General features: G+C 45.0%; 1 protein-coding gene across 2 annotated transcripts in view; it reads left to right on the forward strand.

Moving 5' to 3' along the window:
* GLRB (glycine receptor beta) overlaps positions 1–17661 on the forward strand; it is a 202013-nt gene extending 184352 nt beyond the window's left edge. For both annotated transcript variants that reach the window (XM_086962344.1, XM_086962345.1), the window contains exon 10: positions 16659–17661. In XM_086962344.1, the coding sequence (XP_086818470.1) occupies positions 16659–16955 (297 nt within the window). In that variant the 3' untranslated portion in view covers positions 16956–17661. The remainder of the gene's footprint in view (positions 1–16658) is intronic.
* The last annotated feature ends 2290 nt before the right edge of the window (positions 17662–19951 follow it).

Genomic DNA, 19951 nt, shown 5'->3' on the forward strand with positions numbered 1-19951 from the left:
AAAAACTGCTTAGGAACTAGCATAATGGTGCCAGGTGACATCTGTATGGCTACAATGAGGTCACGTCTGGGGTGGAACCCTACATCCAAACCCAGCTTAGTGCCACCTTCTGGTGCAGTAATGCTGGTACAACTTATCCAGATCCAGTCTGGTGCATGGGAAGATTCAAAAGGTGCTCAATTTACAGAGTATCCACCAGAAAACGACTCCATAAGAGATATTGTAAAAATGGTTTGTTTTGTTTACCGTTGTAAAAGAAAATAGTCTTTGAAGCTATGTTATTTAGCCATTATGGACCACCAAAGATGCGTACTTCATTGAATTGCTGGTGACCTTTTGTTTGTGCTTGCTTTAGTGATTTAGATTCAAGCATCTTGATATAACCGAATACGCTAAAAGCTGTGTTCCAGTAGAGTAGGTTGTAAGATCTACAGACTGTCACTCAAGCCAGAATCCCTGGTTCTCTTATTATGCATCTATCTTGACGCAAATGATCTGATGGAATGGCACGTAACGACCAATTCAATTCTAAATCCGGTTAGGACTGTGGACAGCGCAATAGAGTTTTATTATGCTGGGATTTCTAACTGTCTATGCACCTATTGACAGTTTCATTGATTTAGTGATAAAAACATTAAGAGAGAAATCTCAACATAACACTTATTCTAGCTGTTGTATTGCTGTGAGCATATTGCGGATATATCTGAATTTCATTTATGGCCCATGTATCTTATTTAATTAATGTGACATTATTGCTTGATTTTTTAAATGAGGCCTTCCTTTGAACCAATGCAATGCACTTTTACCCTCTATTGTTTCTTACCTAGAGGATCGTTTTTACATTGACCATAACTAGGGCCTAATGGTTTAATGAATTGCAGACTGCTTCAAGCTTTATTCTGTTCACGGTTTTCTTAAAAGACAATGTTTAAGGATAAAGTTGTTTGCCAAATCAAACCACCCCTTTTTTAACTAAAGCCAGAACGGAATTTCACCTTAGAAATGGGTCTGTAGTTGGCAATGGTTTGCACCTTTGTCCAAGTAGGAACCCTTCTTCCTAGTCCAGGTAAGGGGGGGAAACACTCCTAAAATAACCCCTGCTGACCCTCTTGGTAGCTTGGCATGAGCAGTCTGGCATATCTCAGATGCAGTGTGCAAATTATTTGCACATAACCAACAGTAATACATTGAAAACACTACAAAAGGACACCTCCCCAGTTGAGAAAAATATCTAATATTTTTATATATCCAAAACAAGACCAAAACAACAAGAACCCAACATACAGTACTTAAAAATATGTACTTTGTAAGATATCCTTTAAAATTGCAAAAATATCTCAAAAACACAGTTTTTCCGAGTCGATGGCTCCATTCGGGGCTACCGCGATACTGAAAACAGAATCCAACAGTTCCGTGTGACTACGACGGGCTGTCAGCAGACTCATAAACAGTACCTTTTCCGTTGTGGCCGACACGTTGGTGGGAGCCGGTCGTGGCAACTGAGGTTGCAGTGTGAAGTGAAGAGCTGCAGCGTGGGGTGCCCTCAAGGCACGTGTAGGCAGCGGCTCGGTGACGGTCATCTAGCGCTGTCAGTGAGACCAGGGCTACAATGTGGAGGGGAGGCAGTGCTATTTGTGGTACTGGCAGGTGACGGTGCAAGCGGCAGAGCTGGTTAGCGGGAGCTGGCATCGGTTAGCCCAGACTGCTGTGTGGGATGAGGCGGTGTGTCGCAAAACTTACAAGCGGTGCCCCCAACCATGATGCGGTCACGACTGTTGAAGTCAGCAGCCAATGAGTACCTCGGCGAGACCAGGATGGCAAATAGAAGTGAGGCGGTGCAGAGTGTAGTGCCCATATTTCACGGTGCAAGCAGCGGCTGGTGGCAGTCGTCGGTGAGACCAGGGTTGCAGTACGAGATGTGACAGTGCCTTCAGGACATTGAGCCGGCGACTGAGTAGATGAATGAGTCTGTTGCTTTTCCCTTCTCTGTGGCAACTGAAACGATGGTTCCAGAAGTGGTACCCAGAAGTTGGTGAAGTTCCCTGAGATTTCATAACAGGAGGCAAGCTCTACTTCAAGCCCTGGGAGACACTCAGCACAAGTAAAAAAAGTTAAGTCCAGTCCTTTCACTAGTTTTTGGTATAATGCAGCCTAACACTTCAAGGCTACAAAGGCCACCACTTCATCTAAACAGTGTAAAGGATAGCCAACAATGTCAGATTGTACACATTTTGCCAAGTTTCCTTCAAAGAGAACTCCCCTTCACCAAAATACCAAAATCCTTGAGATGATGGAAATGAAGAGTTGGACAGACAAGACCCCATAGGCTGCCATTATGTGTCTGGGAAAGGGATACCGTGCCTTTAAGAGACCCTCAGTATCTCAGGATGCACAGCCAAAGTACTTTTACTTTCAGTTCTTTTTTCCGGCTCCTGCTAGCAGGACCCTGGAGCATTGAGCTGACCCTTTTTGGTATTTCTTCAATTTTTGGACTTCAAGTGTTTTGAGTGTTTCACTCGACGTCTGGGGTCTTCCTCTTCCTTTTACTGTGCTTTCTAGCCATTGTCCACTCTTTCTGTTGAATATGTCCGCTTTATTCGACAAATGCCCTGAGTGTGCCAGGAAGAAGGCTAAATCTGACCCCCACAGAGTATGGATACTCTGTCTCCCTTCCTCCCATGTCCCTGAAGCCTGTGAGATTTGTCAATCCTTCTCCAGGAGGACCCTGCGTGACAGGGAGAAGATTCGTCTCAAAGGCCTGGAGCAGAGGAGACATCAGGAACCAGGTGGGTCTGGGCATGGAGGGACTCAGTCATCGTCCTCGGCCCGTGCTTCGGCCTCTGGGGGGCTCCTCAGTCAAGAAAAGGCACCGGTCCCGGTCGACGTCGATGGCTTCGGCGTAGAGAGGCATGACCACTATTTGTTCCCCGTCGACCCAGGGCTCTGGGTCGAAGCGTTGTCGACGTAGAGGACAAAGACGTCGAGACCTCGGACGAGGCCGACGTCTAGGACTTCACTGACGTCGACATATCATCGACGTCGAGATGAGTCCAGGGGGCACCACCGTTCGTCGCCGAGGCGACACCGCCGTTCGCAGTCTAGGTCGACTCGACGTCAAGGAAAGACAAGCCGACGTTTAAGAGAAGAGAAGTTCGACGTCTAGACGATCGAGGTCGAGAAGCAGAAAGACGAAGAGATAGACGTCTAGGTAGGAGAAGTAGACGTCAAGGAGGTGTTCAAGGGCGGTGTCCTCTGCCTCAGTAGTCAGTTTGTCTTCTGCATCGACGAGTCCCCAGCCGCAGCGGCGCCGGCTGAAAAGAGGTCTGCCTCCAGGGCATCCTCTTCAAGACCTGCGCAGAAGAAGAGGAGAGTGGTTAGGTCTTCAGAATACGAATATTCTCTGACTTATTAGCCTTCTAGGCCCAGGACGCCTACGCCTCCACCAGTGGCTCCGCCATTGCCTCAGAGGAAGCCTCCTCCACTACCTCCTTTGCCTCCTCCTCCGACTTCTCCACCTCCGTCTCCGCAACTGCCTCCGCCATCTCTGCCGCACCTTCCGTCACTGCCTACGAGGCCTCCACAGCCTAGGACTTCTGTTCTGCCTCCGCAGCTCCCACCTCCCGTATGGCCAGTGGATCGCCCGAGGCCTCGGAGGTCTAGGTCACGGTCCAGGGGGAGACACCGATCACGGAGTGACCGTCAGTCTTCGACACGGTCCCGTCATCGTCACCGGAGGGATAGGTCACGGTCCCGTCATACGGACTCTTCCAGTGGCCAGAGATATTCTCCCACCTTATCGGATTCTCCCCATACGAGGGTGTCACCGGTGGATGACATCGTAACATTTCAGGAGGTGCTGTTGAGAGGGGCAGCGAAGTTGGGGATCACTTTAACAGTACCCACACCTTCGATATTGGTGATATTTGAACCTTACACAAGTGGCATTTGTCTCGCCCCTTGTTGCCAGGACTGGAGGAACCGGCTATGGAGCTTTTTCTGACTCAGGCCTCAGTAAAGTCAGCTCTGTCCAGGCTGCAGAAGAAGTCCAGGCCCCCGGATTCCGATCCGGCGTTCCCGAGATCAGATCCAGTACCGGATTCGGTTATCGTAACTGCGGCCAAGAAGCAACCTGCTACTGCCCCGCCTTCTACGGTGCTGCCGGATAAGGAAAGTCGTCAGATGGACTCAGCTGGACTGAAAGTCTGCGGGACGGCGGCAACCTCCATGAAAGCGGCGAGTGCCTCGGCGCTCTTGGGTAGCTATGACCACTCCTTGTGGTAGTCCCTGCAGCAATTCCTGAAGCTACTCCCGAGGGATAGGAGAGAAGACTTCCAGGAGATTTTGAATGAGGGCATGTTGGTCTCCAATCAAGTCATCAGCTCTGCGGCGGACGCTTCTCTCCTGGCGGCTCATGGTTACTGCCGTGGCATCAATTTACGACGACATGCCTGGTTGCGCCTTCCATCTCTTAAACTGGAGGCGCAACAGAGAGTCGCTAATTTACCATTTTCTGGATCGATTCTCTTTGGGTCACATGCGGACGAGGAGATGGCCCGCATAAAGGCTGAGGTAGAGACACTTAAAGCCATTTGCTTGGAGAAACCAAGAGAGCAGAGGAAGTCCTTCCGCCCATTCCAGAGGCGGTATGGTTCTCAAAGACTAGGGCAAGGTTGTCAAGCTGGTCAACAGCAACAACAGCAGTACCGGCGGCAGCCATTCCAGAAGCGTCAGAGGGGCAGAGGCGGACAGCAGTCCTCGGCGAATAAGGGCCCGACCCGGTCGAAACCCTGAGGTGCTACTTCCCCCTCTTCTGTTACCCGCTCCGGTGGGGGGGAAGCATACAGAATTACTTGGCAGAGTGGAGAAAAATTACTCGGGACAAGTGGGTGCTGAATATTGTTTGCAATGGATACAGTCTTCGTTTAATCAGCCCTCCTCCAGCGATTCCACCGGTTTGCTCGCAGTTCCAGCTGCTCGAGCTCCAAGCAGAGGCCGATACCCTGTTAAGAAAAAGGGCAATAGAAGACGTTCTTTGTCTCAAAGGGGAAAGGGAGAAGGTTTGCATGCTGTCTCTGCACTAGATTTATCTTCAGCTGCAAAGAGGAGACTGGCTTTGCGCGATAGATCTGCAAGATGCGTACTTCCATGTGCCCATTGCACGGAAACATCGGAAGTTCCTGCGATTTCTGGTCGCCACAAACCACTATCAGTACACCGTACTACCGTTTGGACTGAAGTCTGCGCCCAGGACTTTTTCAAAGTGCATGGCAGTGGTGGCGGCTGACCTGAGAAAGAACAAGGTGTTTTTCTACCCGTACCTGGACGACTGGTTGGTCAAAGCCTCCACCTTCCAGGAAGCCCAATTGCACTTCAACAGGATGGCAGTTCTGTTGAGCCAGTTGGGGTTGCACATAAACATGTCCAAGTCTGTTCCGACTCCTGTCCAGTGCCTACACTACTTGGGAGCCTCCATCGATACTCTTTCAGCAAGCGTGTCTCCTTCGGAGGAGCGACGCTTATCGATCCTTCGGAAGGCTCAGGCTCTCATGGCGGTTCCATCTACGACAGTGAGGACGGCGTCTTCTCTACTGGGGTCGATGGCCTATTGCATCTTACTCACACCACAAGCATGCCTCCACATGAGGCCGCTGCAGGAATGTCTGGAGGATCAGTGGGACCAGAAGCGGGGCAGCTGGGACGACAGGATCCGGCTGTCCCTTCACGCTCAACAGTCCCTGAAATGGTAGTGCTCAGCAGAGAATCTCCTCAAAGGGGTTCCATTCCACAAGGACATTCCCGTTCAGACTATCATCACGGATGCTTCTCTCCAAGGCTGGCGGCCGCATTCAGACCATCTACAGATCCAGGGAATGTGGTCCCCGGCGTAATCCAACTATCGCATCAATTTCCTGGAACTTCGAGCTGTCCACTTGGCACTGAAGGCTTTTCATCCGTCCTTCCAGACCAGCTCCTTGCTTGTACAGATGGACAATACGACCACAATGTATTAACTCAACAAGCAGGGGGGCTCGAGATGGCGCACACTGTCACAAGAAGCGCAGGCGATCTGGCACTGGCTGCTAGCCAGAGGACTGACTATAACGGCTACCCATCTGCCAAGTGTGCAGAATGCGCAGGCGGACGCACTCAGCAGGCTGGTACAAGAAAACCACGAGTGGGTTCTGAACGACGAAGTGCTAAGAAACATCTTCGACAGGTGGGGCACTCCGGACGTAGATCTGTTCGCCACCGCCGAAAACAGAAAATGCCGAGACTTCGCCTCCAGGTATTACCAACCGGGGACTCTGGGGAACGCGCTATGGATCAGCTGGGCAAACTGCTTTCTGTACGCTTTTCCATCCATTCCCCTGATTCCAGCGGTGCTCATCAAGCTGTCTCAGTCCAGAGCGTGGATGATCCTCATTGCTCTGGAGTGGCCCTGACAGTGGTGGTTCACAGACCTGCTTCACCGGACTCTCCTACCTCACCTGCGGCTGCCGTGTCGGCCGGACCTTCTCACGAAGTTCGGGGGACAGATGGTGCACCCCAACCTCTCACCGTTGAGTTTGGCGGCATGGCTCCTGAGAGAGTGCAATATGGACACCTGAATCTGCCGGACGATTGCATGAATGTACTTAAGGAGGCTAAGCGACCTTCCACTAGGACTGCCTATGCCTACAAGTGGAAGAGGTTCTGCATCTGGTGCACTTCCAAGAACTATGATCAGACGACCTGCAAGGAAGATGTCATTCTTCCATTCCTTTTGCATTTTTCTCAATCTGGCCTTAATTTTCATTCGATTAAGGTTCATCTCGCAGCATTAACTGCATATAGGAAATGCCCTTCACAGACATCCTTCTTCCAGATCCCTGTGATTAAAGATTTTTTGGAAGGATTGAAGAAAGTGTTTCCTCCTGTTCGGCGTCCTTCGCCATCATAGGAGCTGAATGTGGTGCTGTCCCGGTTGATGAAGGAGCCTTTTGAACCTATCCATAAGGCTTCTCTGCAGCACTTGTCATGGAAGGCGGCCTTCCTTGTGGCCATTACATCGGCACGCAGGGGGAGTGAAATTCAGGCATTGTGTTTCCAAGAACTTTATACTGTATTTCATACTGCTAAGGTTGTGATGCGTACTCACCCTAATTCCTTCCTAAGGTGATTTCTGATTTCCATGTCAATTAGACTATAACGTTGCCTACGATCTTTCAGAACCCTTCTACTCCAGCGGAGAGGTCTATTCATTCCCTGGATGTCAGGAGAGTGTTGAAATTTTACTTGGATAAGACCAAGGACATTTGTAGGTCAGACAAATGGTTTGTCAATTATGGGTCGGTCAGGACTGGTCTTGCCACCTCGAAACAGTCCATCTCGAGGTGGATTGTGTCCTGTATCCAGTTATGTTATCAGAAGGCTAACAAGGCCTTAGGGGGTAAGCCTAAGGCTCATTCTACCAGAGGCAAAGCAGCTACAACAGCTTTGCTTCGTAATGTTCCCATTACAGAGATCTGCAGGGCTGCCACTTGGAAGTCGGTCCACACCTTTGCTAAGCATTACTGTCTGGACTCTGATGCCAGAGAAGATGCTCAGGTTGGGCAGGCTTCATTGAGAAATCTATTTGCACAATAGAGGTGTTGTCTGTCTTTTCTCCACCGCCGGGTTAGTTGTTTGGGATGGGCTTGCCATTCTATTCACTAGATTAGGACTATACACAGAGATCCCCTACTACAGAAGGAGTAGTTTCTTTTCTGTAACTCCAGTTCTGTAGTAGGGGTATCTCTGTTATAGTCATAAGCACCCGCCCTCCTCCGCGGTGGAGAAAATGGTATTGTAATGTATGCTACAGGCCTGGCTTCATACACCTTCAAAAAGAACTGAAAGTAAAAGGACTTTGGCTGTGCATCCTGGGATACCGAGCAGCTCTGGAGAGTTCCTTAAAGGCACGGTATCCCTTTTCCAGACACATAATGGCAGCCTATGGGGGCTTGTCTGTCCAATTCTTCATCTCCATCACTTCAAGGATTTTGGTGAAGGGGAGTTTTCTCTTTGAAGGAAACTTGGTAAAATTTGTAAAATCTGACATTGTTAGCTTTCCTTTTCACTGTTTAGATGAAGTGGTGGCCTTTGTAGCCTTGGAAGTGTTAGGCTGCATTATTTGTCTTGATTTTCTCTTAAGTGCCTATGCAGGACTGCAAAGAAGACATCATAAGAGATTATTTTTGATTGCTCCAGGGTCCACGCACATGGGCGGGACTATTCACTAGATTATGACTATAACCGAGATACCCCTACTACAGAACTAGAGTTACAGAAAAGAAACTACTCCTTCCGCCGTTAGCCAGTCTCCAGAATCTCTTCCGCGCCTATCTCGCGTCCTCCATCTCCACGCCGGTAGCTACAGAGTGGCTGTCTACAGTGAATGCTCATCCCCAGCCCCTGTCACTCCAAGGCCAGACAGTCAAGCCGCAAAACTAGCAGAGGCACACAGGATGACTAAGCAAGAAAATACCTACTTTCTAAAAGTGGTATTTTCAAAAATAGAATGTAAAAATCGTTATTAAAAGATGCATCTTTACATTCTGAGTTCAGGCATACTAACCTTTATCTTCCTATCTCGTCCCAATGGGAAGATGGGCTTATAAGATGTTATAACTAACTCCCGTTCTATCCTATGGGACAGATAGCCTTGCAGTGGTGAAAAAACGAAATGCAGTGTAATTCACCACCAGGACATGTCACATAACCCAGTACATGTCCTACTTTTACCATACACAGCACCCTGCCCACATGGGTACCTTGGGCCTACCTTAGAGATGAGTTATGTGTAAGAAATTAGAAGATTAGGGCCTGGCAAGTGGGTGCACTTGCCAGGTCAACATGGCAGTTAGAAACTGTGCGCAAACACTGCAGTGGCAGGTCTGAGACCCCTTTTTAGGGTTGCTTGGGTGGGTGGCACAATCAGTGCTGCAGGCTGACTAGCAACATTTGATTTAGAGGCCATGGCACTGTTAATGCACTTTACTAAGGACTTACTAGTAAACCAAATATGGCCATCATGGAAACACCAATCCATAAAGCAATTTACAACGGGAGCACTTGCACTTTAAAACTGAACAGCAGTGAAAAAGTGCGCAGAGACCTAAAACCAGCAAAAACGGAGTCAAAACCGGGAGGTCAGAAAGCAAAAAGCCAGGGGAAACACGCTAAAAGATGCCTGATCTAACAACATGTAATTACGTTGCCTGTCCTGCCTTCTTCCGTCCTCCTGACAATTCCTTCCATTCCATTCCATGGAAGATGGGCGATCGTATTAGTTGAACGCCAGGAAGGGCCTCAGTCAATATATCCACAGAGCTCATCCATTTAGTGTAGATGATTCATTTTGGTAGGCAATTGAAGATCCTAACTTGTGGAAGACGGTCGGAAGTGTAGTAATGAAATACAAGTTGCTGACATTTCTTAAGTGAGGACACAACTCTAGTAATATTGTCTCACAAAATGCCCGCAAGAGAAGAATAATTTCTGGTTGTGACCCGAACGTCCTCGGCCTTTGTAGGGACATGGTAAAATAGACAGCTGATGTCAGGGATGCAAACCGAGTCCTCCTGCTTAGTAGTGCCAGGTGTCGCCAATGACACGTTGTTTTTCTAAAAATAAATTCTGGAGCCAGTCTGTGGCTCTCAGGTTTATAAGTTGATCTGCTGGAGCTCTCATATTGACCGGAAGAAATGTTACCAAAGGTTAGTAATTTGTTCTATAATGTTACTTCAAGAAAACAGGTTTGAGTTGGAGACTGTCTGACTCTAGTAACGTCATTAATTTACTCAATCTGTAGGCCTATTGGCAATTTGACGACTTTACAGTGGATGTTCTGGTCCTTACATCCCGTTCTTCACTATGGATGTTAATAGCTTGTAAATGCTAAAGGTTTGGGGGGTTTTTGCTCAAAATTAAAAAAAAAACAAAAAAAAAACGATTTGTGTTGAGGGACTAGTAAATATGTAGATGTGGTCTGACCATTTGACACAGATGCCTGTGCACATTTACAAGTTACAGAGTGAAATCGCTGCATGCTGGCAATTAATTTTGTAGTCTATGGATGAAAGGTAGTGGGGCTATGCTGACGACACCTTACTGCTAAAAACGGGGTAATTGTATTGTATCGTAGAACGCGAGAGAATAATTTAAAGTTTGGATGAATGTCAATTACCTTCTTAGCACAGCATCTCTTCGCGTGGACAGTTTTCTGCACCCTGATGTTTCGAAATGTCATCTTTCTTAAGCAGCAATGGAGATTTTATTCATAAGGATTTCAGCCAGTCGGTTTTACCTTTTAACCATCATTTTAGATTACTTGGGTTAGAGACTTGTGAGCTCAGCAATCCCACTTTTGAGACCTGCAGTACCACTCTGTCCTCAGACGCTCATTTGTATACGACATTGGCCGTTAGTCAACAACTGTGCAATCTTTTAACATGCTTAAGGCTAAATGTCTTGCCTTTAATGACCAATTGATGGAATTGGGCTCGGTTGAGCATTGCATTTGGCCTTGTGACAAGATTTCTATGAAAATCAACATGCATTGTTTAATTATTTGCCAGCGTTACAGCGAACCGAGCAGAATTTACATTAACCTTATTTTGAGGGCCCAAAATGTTAAACTATGTATGCTTGTGTTTGTTTTTGTACATTCATCAGAGGACAAAAGCTTTGTTGTTCAAAGTAGTTTACTTCTGCCACCAAGAAATTACAAAAGTGGAGGTACGCTCCCTTTTAGTACTGTTTTGCAACTTTAAAGTTCCACAGATTAATGTCACTTCAGCATAATTTTCATGGGTATGGCCTTTATGATGTGTTATTGTTTTGAGATACAGTGCCCCCTTCTGTACATAAGTATATGACGAGGCAGAGGACTGAGGGACTTTTTGGTCCCGGAACTCCAAGGCGACTTGCAGTAGCCGCCTTCACCCCATATAATATGTAGGCTTTTGTAACTGTTGTGACCATAATAATGCAGCAGATAGTCTCTTCTATTTCGCCCCAGGGAACACAGTACTCTAGTCTTGGCAACCATTTCTCTGGATACCATTAGGCAGACAATTGATGTTCATCCCTACAGAACCTTTCACAGAAAAGGACTTCTACACGTACAGATAAAATAAAAGCACTACAGACAAAACAGGACCATACTTTCTAGGCTTGCATCTCGCATCATCATACTGTCTTAAAATAAGAAACCCATAGGGAGATTGTATTCTTGGTCAAAGTGGCCAAAATCTGGAATTCCTTAACGGCTGAATTTTGAGGCATTGAGGAAAATATAAGGTTCAGAAAAGGGGTGTAAACCTGGTTGTTTTGAAGAGAACTATGTCAGTCTTTGACTGCGGAATAAAACAAAGTATCAACAACCCACCTTTCTACACAGTTATGTGGCAGTGCCAAATGGTAAACGATGTAGAACAGATGGATAACAACGAAATTCCAATGATGATGTGTCCAGACACACACCACCTCCACATAACCGATGGAATATGGCAAGCTAGGATACCTGCAACTTGCATCACCTTACCAAATTTTAGAAGGAATTGCTTGTCACTTGAAATCACTGTCACGATTGGAGAGTAAAAGGTTCTAAACCTTCTTGCCTAGCTAAAATGTAAATTGATACTTGTATAGCGCACTACTCACCTGCAAGGGTCTCAAGGCGCTTGTACGAATACCGCTGTGGAACCCATCCTGGCTTTCCCTGTGAGGCGTCCACTCCTGGGCACCCCCAAGGTGGAGGCCAGGCATCCTTAGCGTTGTGGGGGCCGTTGTGGAGATTAAGCAAGCTATTGCCCAGAGTTGCAGAGTGGGACTCCATGATTGGAATAGGCACCGAGGCGAGAATTATCAGGTCTGTGGAATTTTGAGCCAAAGACCCGCCGAGGCGGGGAATTGAACCCTGGTCCCGGGCTAGACCTCTGCATCAGGGTCTGCCGCTCTAATCATTGAGCCACACTTCTCCACAAGACCAATAATATATAGACCAATAATGTTATAAAAGCATGTCTGCCGCTCATTCAGATACATTATTACATGCTCATGGATGCCTATCCACTTCTGGTTCAGAATAATGCTTTAACACAGCGGTCCTGTTGCTGATTGTAATTGCAGGCAGCATATTGATCATCTGCAATACCACATTCTCCCAGGCGCGCAACACCCACTCTGCCTACTGATTAAAGGTTCAGCCCCCCCCACACCCCCCCCCCCCCCCGTCCCGAAATTTGGCTCTAGTTGCGCCTCTGCATTCTCCCATACTATCATCTAGGACTCCCTAAAAACCGATATGTGGGGTTTAATTATTAACTATACCTAATATTAGAGGAAAAAAGACAGATCAGGATAGCAGTATTAGAAATTAGACTTGCAGCAGTCACGTAACTAAGCAGAAGAACTCCTGACTCTATTTGGAAGTTTCAGTTGCTTTATGGCATACTCAGTGTATGTTAAGAAAGAATTGGGCACATGAATGTTGTGAGAGTATAGGATGTATATTGGCATGGAGAACAAAAGAATGGCTGAAAAATCAATCATGTCTGTAAGTGACAAGTGTGATTTAGTGAAAGATACCAGAGTCCTATTTATTTCACGCTTATTACTAGAAGCTATATAAAGAAACACATGAGGAGCTCCAACATAGTATAGGTGCCAACTGTTTGAATTCAATCAATAAGAACCTCAAGCATGCTACCACCAACAAGCAGGATAAACCCTTTACCATTGATGAGATCTATAGTGGCAACAAACAATTGACCAACAGTAGGGCCACAGTAGAGAACTCTCAACCTGCCCCTGCCTTAAGCTCCAGGATACCCTCATATGCTGTACAAATCTGTAGAACTTAACCTAAGATACAATATATGTGGCAGAGTACTGGTTCCAGTATTACATAAAGTATTCACCAGTATTGATATTGGAATGACAGTCCCAGAATTCTAGAAAACAGCAAATCTATTGGTCTTTATCTAAAGAGGTTAACTAGCTGAAGATTGCTTTAATGAATGGCGATGCAAAGACCTTTTCTAAAATTCTGGCAACTCAATTAGCCACAGCTATAGATCAGTTGGTATCCCAGCATTAGCATGGGTTTAGACCCCGATGTGATACTACTGAACATATTAACACTACTATTACTTTATTGATTTTGTTCAAATTGAACAGAAATAGGTGGCCATGATTCTTTTAGGTGCTGAAAAGGCATTTGATAAGATTTCTTGATTCTACCTGATGTCAGTATGCAAGAGAGGGGTTGGCATGCATTACATTACACTGATGGAGTGCTCTACTAAAATCCACAGGCTAGGATTATCAGTGACAGTGTATCACTGTCCTTTGAGGTCACTAGAGAAACAGGCCAAGGATGCCCAATACACCTCTTATTATTTGCCATATATTTAGAACCTTATTAAAAAAAATGTATTGATAATCTCTATTGCGCTAGTTTAAATCAATGGATACAAGTTGAAAGTTTTTGCATATGCTGATGATGTGGCTATTGAAAATCACCTTGGATAGAACAATGGGTGCAATTAGAGTTTTAGGCTTCTCAGTTTGGTAAGGTTTTGGGGTAGCACTTCAACTCTACTAAAACACAGATACCTTGAATCATGGTAGTACACTATATGTTGGGAAGGGTATCAGCGAGGCAACGTATTCAGGGATGAAGATTAATTCATTGAGACTTCATACAGGCAATCCCTTGTAATGATGCACAATTGTCATAGGTGACATACTAGTCTGATTTGTTTGGTAAAGATGACTATTTCCTTTTTTGTTCAATTCCATTGCCCGTTTTAAATTACCTTTTTAAGAAATTTGAGTCTGTAATCAATAGTTTTATACGGGGCTATAAGAAGAGCAGACCGGCAATCCTATTTGTTAAATTTCCTTTGGAAAAGAGGGTTTGACTCTACCTTATGTTCTGTTTTACTCTTGGGCATTTATGGGGGCAGAAGCATATCTCACTTGTTCCCCTTCCAGTTCCACCGCCATTACAAATCCCGTTGCTGGCTCTGATGAAGTCTGCAAACCTCCTTGAATTTTCCACTTGTGTCTTTTTCAAGATCCTTTCTTTTGTACCTTTGCCAGATGTATGTTATTGCTTTTACTTTATTTTCACTTGAGATATATATAGCTTTTATGCATACAATGTATACCTTGCTTCTGTTTTTTGAACTTGTCTTTTTTCTTTGACTTAGAATAAGTGTTTATTGATTCCATTTTACTATATATTTGCTTTATGCCCAGTTCTTTCTACATATATTGTTTTTTACCCTTTGGATGCACTGTTATATTCTCCTATTTTGCTTGGTTTCAATAAACTTGAACTTATAAAAGAAGCATATCCTCACTAGTATCATCTTCTACATGAGTTTTATCTCCCTAGATATATAATTTCTGTTTGGTTAATCAAATCGGTAGATGCTTTGTGAGATCAGCTATTTACGAAAGCTGCTAGGTATTACCCCAATTACGGTATACAGCCCTTAATGGTATAATAAATCTCTCCCGAAATCTGTGAAGACCTTTGCTGTAAAACGTGGGCCGCTAGGAGATTAAGGTTATAGGCAATTTGTATAATAATGTTATTTTTTACTCTTACCAAGAGTTGCTAAATGAGTATGGATTTCCTCTGACGGAGTTTTTTAAAGTATCTTTATAGATCTGGACATATTTAAATCTCACTTAACCTAGTTAACTTAACGCAGAGTTTATCCCAGTATTGTACATATGTTTTGAAAGGTATGCAGAAATTGTGATTCGAAAAAAATATACAGTATTTTAAACACATTGAACAATGGTCTAGAAGCACTTGCATCACGCTGGAGCAGTGATATGGATAGCTTAACCTCTAAAGAAGAGATTTTAAGTTCCATTCATCAGGATCATAAGGTGCCTAAAACGACAAACTTCATCATTTCAAAATAATCAATAACTATGTTACACTCCTTCACAGTTTTTAAATGGAAAGGAAGGGTGAATTCTAACAGCACAAGGTGTGAACTAGAGGATGTTAGAGATCTACACATGTTCTCAGACTGTCAACAGAAGTTTTGTTAGAATATTCCAAATAAGATGGTTCAAAATATGTGACCGTAAGTAATAATTAATACTCCAACTGTGATGTGAGATTTACATGTACAGGCAGCAGAAGAGTCTCCTGGGCTATGTGTTGTAATTGTTGCCGCTTGATTATGTGTCACTAAATAACCCACCAGTTTCAGATCAGTGGCGGAATACGTTTCCATACATTTATCAACTAGAGAATAACATTATTCCTGCAAAAGTTGTCAAAGGACACTCGCCGTTTAAAAAAAAATAATCTGGAGACCTGTGCATGCTGGTTATCTACACCAAGTCAATATTGCAGGGTGATTTATCACTTAAACTACCTGGAGCTACTTTTGAAATGGTTTGAGGAGTATAACGTATAGCAACTTAATTTGTTTAATTGAGAAGTTGAATTATCTCAATATATTTTAAATACAGCCTGATTTATTTATACATCTGCGTCTTCAGGCTGATTTTTCCTCAAACCAATAAAAAATTTTTTTTTTTTTAAATAACTCGAGTTTGGTAAAAATTTTTGTTAATATATTTAATCAGAACGCAAATCTGGATTGTTCAGATTTGCGTTCTGTTTTAATATATACTAGCAGCCCGCCCCAGCGTTGCCTGGGGCAGAAAGGGGCTGGGGGCAGTATTTGATGCTTGCGTGCACTTCTGCCCCTGGCCCCCTCCCGCCCCCTCCCGCCCGGACCCCTCCCGCCCGTGTCCCAGAGATCCTTACCTCAGCCGCCGGTCCCGCTCCAGGCGCCCCGCCCGCACAGGCCGCCACTCTCCAGGTGCCCCGTCCGCACAGGCCGCCACTCTCCAGGCACCCCACCCGCACAGGCCGCCACTTCGCACAGCAGCAAGCAGGGCCGCGGCAGTCCTCCCGGCAGGTCACGATCTTCGGCGCCATTTCCGGAAGTGTTGCCAGGGAGCGCAAACGCAAATGATGTCATCACGCAGACGTCGCGGCCGGCGCTACTTGCTAGGGACTACTTTATTTTTATTTCGAAATTTTTTAAACAACGTATATATATTTTTTTTAATAGCCTATGTCCTTCTGCTTGCCCTGAGGTTTTCAAAGATGTCTTGGGTGTTTTGATTGATGGTGTACTTTTCGAGTTTACCTGGCTCAAAGGTTTGTGTTCTCTCTTTATAATAGTAGTATAGATTAAAAATGTGCTGTGACGTCTACCGGCATAAGTGCTTGAGAGGGTATTTAACATAACATTGCATTAACTGAAGTAAAGAACAGTCCATGAAGGTGAACGGCATTATTTCTGTTACGCATTTAAATTGCATTAATTCTGCTATGTTAATCTAAACTGAGCTGTGTTTACTCATGCCTCTTTTATGTAAAGCTGCTATTGTCACTGTTTGACGTATGATAATGTAATTTTATTTTGAAAATGTGAAATTATTTTACAGCTATTTTTGATACCTTAGAAGTTCTTTATCCAAACGTTATTTCAGACTTCTTTCGCAATTAACATATTTTACCACAAGGTCGTTTGTTTTCCCTTTCCGCTTGTGTTCTGTATAATTCTTTAATTTCTATCTCTCAGGTGGCTGAAAACAGATGCAAAAAAGTTTGCACTTCCAAATCTGACCTGAGAACAAATGACTTCAGCATTGTTGGAAGCTTACCTCGTGATTTTGAATTGTCAAACTATGACTGTTACGGAAAACCCATAGAGGTACTCAATGGATTGGGGAAATCACAAGCAAAGAATGCCAAGAAGCCACCTCCTGCCAAGCCAGTCATTCCGTCAGAAGCCAAGCGGATTGATCTTTATGCCAGAGCTCTCTTCCCGTTCACATTCTTGTTCTTTAATGTTATATACTGGTCTGTATATTTATGATAACGTGGTCTGCTTCCTTAAATGTAAAATAAGTTATATAAATAGATGTATACTATTTCATGAACCTGCCTCTCTACTCTCCTCCTCCACAACCCCCCTCCCCCCACTCCCAAGATAAAAAAAAAATCATATAGCCAGTCAGTATCTGAAATGTTCTGCATTTTCAAAGCAATATATTGCGTTCTAGATGCCTTGGGATTGTTAGGAATTATGGCATCTTTATTTTGAATGATAGCATGACACTGCTGTGCTCTAGCCGACTGATGTTGTATATAAATGTACAGCGAACATCCTGCTAAAGGAATATATGATTCATCCGGCAAAACATGTAATTATAAAACCCAGAAGTCTCTCCTCCATTGTTTGATATGCAAAGGTTGGCATTGTTTCTGCAGCAAAACTCATGTGCACGCTGAGTGTCATTAAAGTTCAATATCCTTTGACCATACATGTAGTACTTAAAAGCTCTTTCCTTTCAGGGAACAAAAGACTTTGTCCTTGTATTAACTTAGTGGCACCATTGCTGAACGATCTGCCTTGTACAGTATTCATATTATTTCAACTTTGTAGGTGGAGACAATATATTAACAGATAATGTTTGTGAAAAAATAAATATCTGAAAATAAACTACTTTTTTGTAAAAACAAACTGTATGCAGTACATGAATAACATTACAATTACCTGAATAAAGGACGTTGAGTTAAGGTATGTACATTTACAGATTATTTTTGACAATAAAGGGAATTTTGTACAACTTGCTGTCGTTCTGGCCCGTGGAGGAAAAGGGAGGTCCAGCCTGCTAGTGCTTTACCGTTTTTTTTACTTCAGTACAATTTAGTGATAAAGGCAGCCCTGCTTTGTAGGCTTCAACTCTTTTACTTCTTGTTTAACCACATGGCTGCTAGGCGTTTTCCCCTCCTGTGCTGGGAATTGCTGTTTTACTTTATTTCATGACGAGCTGGCCTTGTCATCCGCGCACGGCAGGTAAGCGCCATGACGAGCCCAGCTCGTCATTAGCTTCGAAGGGGTTAAAAATAAAAGGGGGTCAGTGGTGCTAGAGGAAGGGGTTAAGATTGCATGAAAACTAGAACCTAATGGATACATTTTCAATAATTTTCAAAATCATTCTCTAATGCACACAGTTTGAATTCTAACTACAATGAAGGCAACTAATATGGCAGCAACAGGTACCAACAGCGTGAATAATAAATACAATTTTAACATGATTGCTTTTATTATTCTACAGCAAATCCCCAACTCGTTTTGCAACTTCTAATCTCTAATCTAATTCTAGACGATTAGAAAATAAGGCCTATTTCGTGTTTGAGATGGAACATTCTTGAATGCCAGTTTGGAAAGTCAACTTCTTTATTAAAAAAAATAGCAAGGTCTGCTATTCATGAATCACAAGGTGAGCTGCACTGATAAGCCAGCGAGGGAAGGCTAAGGGCCTCTCATCCTGGAAACCTTCAGTATGAACCATAGATATGATTCTGTACTGCCTGTCCCAGTGTCACCTGGCATGGTGACTCCTTTCTGCCCTTTGTCTTCTGCGCTCAACATTTAGAACATAATCCAATTCTTGTAAAAAAAATTATCCAATAGAGACATCTAGTCACAGATTTCTTACCTTTGAACTTCTAGGCATCAGGCTGGATCAGGAAGATTTTTAATAGCTGTACCCGGGCTGGTAAGTGGTGTTGGTCTTGTTCGTCATGGTTGTGGCGTCCTTGTCGTCAGTATACCGACACTCTGGTTTGCTGACGCCAGTTCTTTTCTTTACACACCAGCAGCTTCGATCCGTTGAAGAGAGCTACCCCGTCACTTTTTCACCGAGATTGTTTTACCTTTTGTTGATTCCTTTTTGTGTGTTAGGATGTCCAGTACGACGAATTCGGGTTCAAGCCATGCAGGGCCAGTCACTGTGCCAGGTTGGTAAATGACCCCCACCTTGTGTTTCTCTGCTGCTTGGATCATGACCATGACAGAGTCCTGTTCTGATTACGGGGCTGTGGTGCCGAAGGCTTGAGGGAGTTTTCCCTGAAGCTGTTCACGACCTCATCAATCTCGCTCCCAGTCCTGCTCTCAGTCATGAGGAAGGTCCAAGCATAGCTCTGGGGGCTCAAAGTCCTCTTCGTCAAAGTCAACACGTAAGAGGCACCACAAGAAGCACAAGTAGTCGAATCATGCTCTGACTTAGCACCGTCCATCATCTGCCGAGACAGAGTGGCCTCAGCATTCTAGGCCCCGTTCCGTGGAGCGGGCACCTCCACAGAGACAATCCCAGCGCCACATTAGACGCCGAGGTTTCCTGCGCCGCATCACCTACCCGCGTACCAAACAATACAGAGCCAGTCTGGCATCCACCAAGGCCGGCGCTAACAGAACCGTACAGCTTCATTCCATCTAGCCCCTCTCTGAAGGTATAGGGTTGGATCAAGAGGATTGGGAGGGGGAGCAGGATTCCTTGGAAATCCCGAAGGCCCAGGACATGGACTGGTATGAGGAACTGGGGATGCCAGTGGCCTAGACACCTCCCTAGATTTTGGCATGCTGTCTCTCCCTAACCTGCCTACTGAGGAGGATACGTTGTTTGCTATAGTGGTGTGTAGGGCTGTGGAGGTCCTGAACGTGCAGCTTCCTACAGTGGCTGTGAAGACATTCAGGTCCTGCAGCCTGGTGTCTCCTCATCGGAACCCTTGCTGGCTTTTAGCAAAGCCTTAATGGACGTTATTCGGAGTACCGGAGCTCCTGTGAATTGAATGATTGCCCGCCGCCGTAGCCCTGCACCAGGCGACCCAATTTTCATCACTGCCCACCCCTCCCCCGCCAAAGCTTGGTGGTGCAGGCATCCACTTACATAACGTGTATTTGTAAAGCGCACGTTCACCCCGAAGAGGTCTCTTGGCTCTGAATAACAGATGTTTATTGTTACCCAACCCAATGGTACTCTTCCTTTGGTGCATTCCCTTCCGCCCCTCTGGACAGGGAATCTA

Source organism: Lissotriton vulgaris, chromosome 3_1 (assembly GCF_964263255.1).
Source record: "Lissotriton vulgaris chromosome 3_1, aLisVul1.2, whole genome shotgun sequence".
In the NCBI taxonomy this organism is placed as follows: domain Eukaryota; kingdom Metazoa; phylum Chordata; class Amphibia; order Caudata; family Salamandridae; genus Lissotriton; species Lissotriton vulgaris.